At 44.0% G+C, this 5,526-nt stretch overlaps 1 protein-coding gene across 1 annotated transcript; it reads right to left on the bottom strand.

Annotated features, from left to right (window-relative positions):
• Positions 1 to 1,786: 1,786 nt before the first annotated feature.
• LOC105571055 (putative nuclease HARBI1) lies at positions 1,787 to 4,079 on the bottom strand (the record flags this gene model as incomplete). The annotated part of the gene is made up of 2 exons (XM_012028527.1): positions 3,902 to 4,079; positions 1,787 to 2,135 (listed from the first exon to the last, which is right to left on the bottom strand). Coding segments are annotated over exons 1-2 (527 nt in total), but the record flags the coding sequence as incomplete, so codon positions are not given.
• Between the last annotated feature and the right edge of the window lie 1,447 nt (positions 4,080 to 5,526).

The following is a 5,526-nucleotide window of genomic DNA, read 5'->3' as shown; positions in this document are numbered from 1 at the left end:
GGACATCGAATTCAGGGTATTGATACACCTAGACACCTGAACACTACGGAGCGCACTATGTGGACGTCGTCATCGGCGACCTGGGACACGTGGACATCGAATTCAAGGTATTGATACACCTAGACACCGAAAACTACGGTGCGCACTATGTGGACGTCGTCATTGGCGACCTGGGACACGTGGACGTCGAGTTCAAGGTATTGATACACCTAGACACCGAAAACTACGGAGCGCACTACCTGGACGTCGTCATCGGCGACCTGGGATACGTGGACATCCAGTTCAAGGTATTAATACACCTAGACACCGAAAACTACGGTATTAATACACTTAGACTTATTCAAACTTGGCGCGAGACGCTACGTGAGATACGCGACAGCAGCGCCAATGCCACGTTGCGGCAGGAAAGTGAGATGGATTTTGGCCTGGTTGATAACGACGACGACGACGACGACGACCACGACGACCACGATGACGACGTTTCTTAATAAGAATTACGTGAAAATTCAGAAAAATTCAGACTCCTGGACTTTGCATTGCAATATCTCTACTCATGGGGCACGTAGGAGAAAAGTAAAAATAGTTTTATCATGCAAATCGTACCCAAGCTATCGATTAAGCGCAGTCTCAAGTTCATGGGATCAGCCGTTGTTGAGATCCAAAAATCTGAGGGCCCGTCAAGTCGTGTACTCGCGTAAACTTACACGGTCGGTCTCACGCGCGTGGTACTAGCTGCGCTTACACTTGGCGCGAGAAACTACCGTGTCTCGTGATAACATTAACGCGTACATATATTACCACTAGTTTGGAAAACAACATAAATTTTACTTTAATCAATTTATACAGATCTGTTTTTGAAAACAACAGAAAATATGGAAAATGTGGAACCCAAAGCAGCATTAATAAGTCCAGGTAAAGATTTTGTTTTAATTTTCCATGATTTCAGTATTAAAAAAAGTATTAAACGTATTGTGTTTTTATGAAACCAGCGAATACCAAAAATACTCAGAAGAAAAGGAAAATAGATACTGTGGATTCTGTTAACCAAAATAAAACACACAAAAGTATGTAGGTAAAATGAAGGTAAAATATCATGAAATATGAAAAGAAATAATTTTAAACTATTATATAATCAATTGTAGGAACTGATGCTAAGTTTATTTTTAAAAACAAACGAGCCAAACCATCTGAAAATTCTCAGACTATGCAAGAGAACTTGCAGTTGAAAAACTTTGGCATTACAAAAAAATTTATTATTACAAGAAATAGAGGCTAAATCAGAAATCACTAAACTGACAATCCAAAATTTAAAGTTAGATACGGAGATTAAGAGACTAACATTACAGAAACTCGAGACGAATGTTATTGATGATGAATACTAAGTATGTTTCCGTGATAATTCATACAATATACAATGTGTAGTATACAATTCATAGAGAGTATAGTAGATTTGTTCAACTGATATTCTTTATTTACAGTAACTGTAAATTTACAGGCATATTAATAATAGACCTCATGTTGCAGCACCTGGAGTAACCGTTCTAATAGGCAGGTTCTAGTTCCGTAATCTACAAAAAGTATATGTAATATGTTTTTATATAATACCAAAGAAGTTATGTGATATTACATTATACAAATTAGATATAAAGAAGTTATAGGATATTACACATAAAGATCAGATATAAGAAAGTTATAAAATATGTTTACTTTGAAATGTGAATATTTTATATTTTTGTTAAATTCGCGCGCGCGTAGTATAAATAATTTATACTTTCATTAAATTTACCTTGAAAAATACTCATCGATAAGTGCTTGTCTGACATTATTGTCTCCTACTTGAATTCCCAATTGATTCTCATTATTATCTCCAATTTCCTCGTCAGGCAAATCGCAACACGCAGGAGGTTCTTCTTCATTGTGATTTCTGGCTATGTTGTGTAGAACTGCTGTAGCTACGATGATGTCTTGCACAGTCTCCATTTTAACTCTCATACCTAAACTTAAAACTGGAAATCGACGCTTCCATACTCCAAATACCCGTTCAACAATGTTCCTCGTTCGTATGTGAGCATTGTTGTACAGATTTTCGGCTGCAGTAGTTGGATGTAAAAGAGGAGTGAGAAGATATTTCTTCACTGGATATCCACCATCACCAAGTATTGTAATATTCCGGAATTAAACGTGCCTTCCTCCAACAGTGTTGCCAGGTCCATAAAAAATTTAGCGGTATATCGTTCTCTAAAATAGCGGTAGATGGGGCAATTTAGCGGAATTAGAAATTAATTCATAGGATAATACAAAACATGAATATTAAAAGTATATTAATAATAGCAACCAATTTCAGCACTCTTAACTAGTACTCAGTCTTTCTTACAAAGTTAATTGCCAATAATAAAAACAAGAAGTAAATTTTTCTTACAATCTACGAAGTCAATCGACAAAAACAACAAATAAATTTGTTTGTCTCTTTCTCTTCACCAATCTCGATGAAGCCCTAACCGAATTTAAATCATCGGAACGCCTCGGGCGTTCGGTACGCGCATAAGTCTCATAATATTAAAGCCGCGGGTTCGTAGATAAGGAAGCGGGATGCAGTCTTAGAAAGGAATACACAATCAAACCATACCATTTCCGCGGTACACACCTACTTGCTGAGGCATAAAAACCCTTGCGAGTCAAGGGAAAAGCCCGAGCAAGCGCTCAATTTATTGATTCTCAATACCTGGCCCGTAGCATTAACGGGCTCAGGCAGTAGCCAAGCGTATACATTCACATTCGCCACAGTCACATTACACAGTCGCATTTACATCAGATAACCGGCTCAACGCGCGGTAACTGTCTCTGCACGAGACCGAAATGGCTACGAAAGCCCGAAATGGCGGCGCGTCGTTACAGGCCGACACCGCACCGTTCCCGTAGGAACACTCGTCGTCCCGCGCGAACTGTCTCTACGCGAGGTAACTGTCGCTACGCGCGACGGAAGTGGCCACGATGGCCCGAAATGGCGGCGCGTCGTTACAGACCGATACCGCACCGTTCCCGTAGGAACACTCGTCGTCCTGCTGTCCCGTCGGAAGGTACGTCGAACCGCGCATTTGTCCGCGGCCGACGCGGTGGGAGGGTGATGCGGCTGGCCCCACCGCACCCCCACTCGCCAGAGATGAGGCTCGCGTCCACCCCGGGAACACGGCCCGCAAAGTGACGAGGCGGCGCACCTGGCCCCCCGTCCCCCCAGACCACGGTCTTGTATACAGGTCCGGCGACTGCCTCTAATTTTCGATGGTGGGGGTAGGTCGCTTAGCGAGGAAATTTTGTAGTTCTTGTAATGGCCACTAGCGTTGCAGTCTATGTTCTTTTGGTGGCGAGGGACGCTGGAGGCCGAGGGGATATATCGACCTCCCTCCCGGCCTCCAGCGTCCCTCGCCACCAAAAGAACATAGACTGCAACGCTAGTTGCCATTACAAGAACTACAAAATTTCTTCACTAAGCGACCTACCCCCACCATATGAGTTGCAAGACCTGTATGTAAGACCGTGCCCCAGACCAAGACACAATTGCCGCACCGTGGGCAAGATTAACCGAGCGACGAGACGGCGTATTACGGCCGTCCCGCACTCACTCCCCGCCACGACAGCGAGACGGCGCGCACACGAGGTACAATGGCGGAAGGCCCTAATGGCCGTTGTCACCCCTACCCCCCGCGGACGCCTCACAATTACCTTTGTCCTTCCCGATATTCGCTCGCTCGCTCGCAACTACGCCTCTCGGCGTACCAGCAGGATCCGCACCCTCAAGCGAACCGCAGGGCGCTCGCTCTCTCCCGGTGGCAGGATCCGCGTTCTCTTCCAGGGCAGGATCCTGGCGAAGGCGAGATCGCCTGGGCAGGGTCCCCCGTCCCACCGTCGTCGAGCAGTGTACGACGGTCGCTCAGTCTCCCGTAATCGTAGGCTCGATACCGCAGGATCTGCGGGTCCTCTCGACAGTCCTCGTCCTCTCGCAACGGCCGGCTAGTTATCGCAGGATCTACGGGTCTTCCCGACAATCCTCGTCCTTCCACTTGACCCACTGTCTCGACCATTGCTCTCCGATGACTAACTGTTCGTTACTTCCGAATCCTTGCAGTGGCAGGATCGCTTGTACTTGTAACGGCAGGCTCGCTCGTGCAGGGTCCGACGTCTCTCGCAACAGGTCCGTCGCCTGCCTCTCCACTACCGTTACTGTTACTAACCGGAAGAAAAGCGGTTGAGGAGGCGACTCGCACGCCGCACTCGCTCTCGTTCGCACATACACTCACACCGCGCACGCGCGGTCGGCGCCGCAGACCACTTCCGCAGCGCCGCGTCAACGCCGCTCCGCGGGTAACCCGGTCGGTACAATCTACGGGTCATTCGCCGCGAACAAAATTCTTCTTACAATCTACGAAGTAAAAAGTAAATTCTTTTTATAACCTATGTAAAGGCATAATCAAATAAATTAAAAGAGTATTGCAAATTAAAAATAAAAAATTCATAAAGAATAGATATTAAAGAGTTTTTGATAATGCCTATTATTAATTTGATGCTCAGTTCGTCAAGATCAGTTTCTTCACCAATAGGCTGGTACATTTCATTATTTATTCGCTGCAGAACATGCTTTTCAATGTTTAAATTAAAACATTCCTTATTTTTTAAATAAGTTTTTGTATGTAACAAACCTGTAATTGACTTTGTGCAAAGTTTGTTTCTTTGTTGGGTTTTCATTAAGTTTATTTGTGAGAAAATTCTTTCAACATTAGCTGGTGAGTGGAGAAGAGAAAGTAAGCTAAGCATAAATGGCCCTAATGTATCAAACATAGGATGTCCATCAGAATATTTCAACTCCGAAACATAACTCCAGAACTCTTCTACGGTGGAATATTTTTCACAAGAAATTTCTGTATTGCGTAAAAGCCGCCACTCGTTATCAATCGTTTGTAATTTTTCTTCAGATATCAAGTTTGGGAAGGCAACACATAAATTAATTATGGATGGTACAGAACCACTTCTTACAATTTCAGGATTTAGCACTTCTAACGATTTTATGACAGTGTTATTAAAATCGTAACGTTTTCGTATTTGTCTGGCGCCTTCTACATAGAAACTTAAACATCTTGTTCGTAAAATATGTAGCTGTTGACTGTCTAAGTGTTTATTGTATAAAACTGTGAGTATTTTAGCTCCCATATATATTTCTTCTAATGGCAGATAATTTTGTGGATCGTTAATATTTATTAAAGAAATAGGCATTTGTTGTATTACAGTTCTTTTAATGAAGTACTCCAAGAAAGTTTTATAAACAGTGCACATTTTTGTATGTAAATTATGAATCTGCAGAGTGGCACTTTGAAATTCCCGGTTTAAATTTGTAACGAGGTAATTCCGACCCGGAGCACGGCGCGCCGGCGGGCCAGCGGCGGGCGCGCGGTGCCCCACGAAAACCGGAGCACGCGGCGCGCTCATGCTCCACAAGGCCCGAGCGCGCGACGTTGCCGCGACGCGCAATGAGCG

The sequence above is a fragment of the Vollenhovia emeryi genome, unplaced genomic scaffold (genome assembly GCF_000949405.1).
Source record: "Vollenhovia emeryi isolate VEMERY1.0 unplaced genomic scaffold, V.emery_V1.0 DF941284.1, whole genome shotgun sequence".
Classification (NCBI taxonomy): Eukaryota; Metazoa; Arthropoda; class Insecta; order Hymenoptera; family Formicidae; genus Vollenhovia; species Vollenhovia emeryi.
This window is presented reverse-complemented; position numbering and strand designations above follow the sequence as displayed.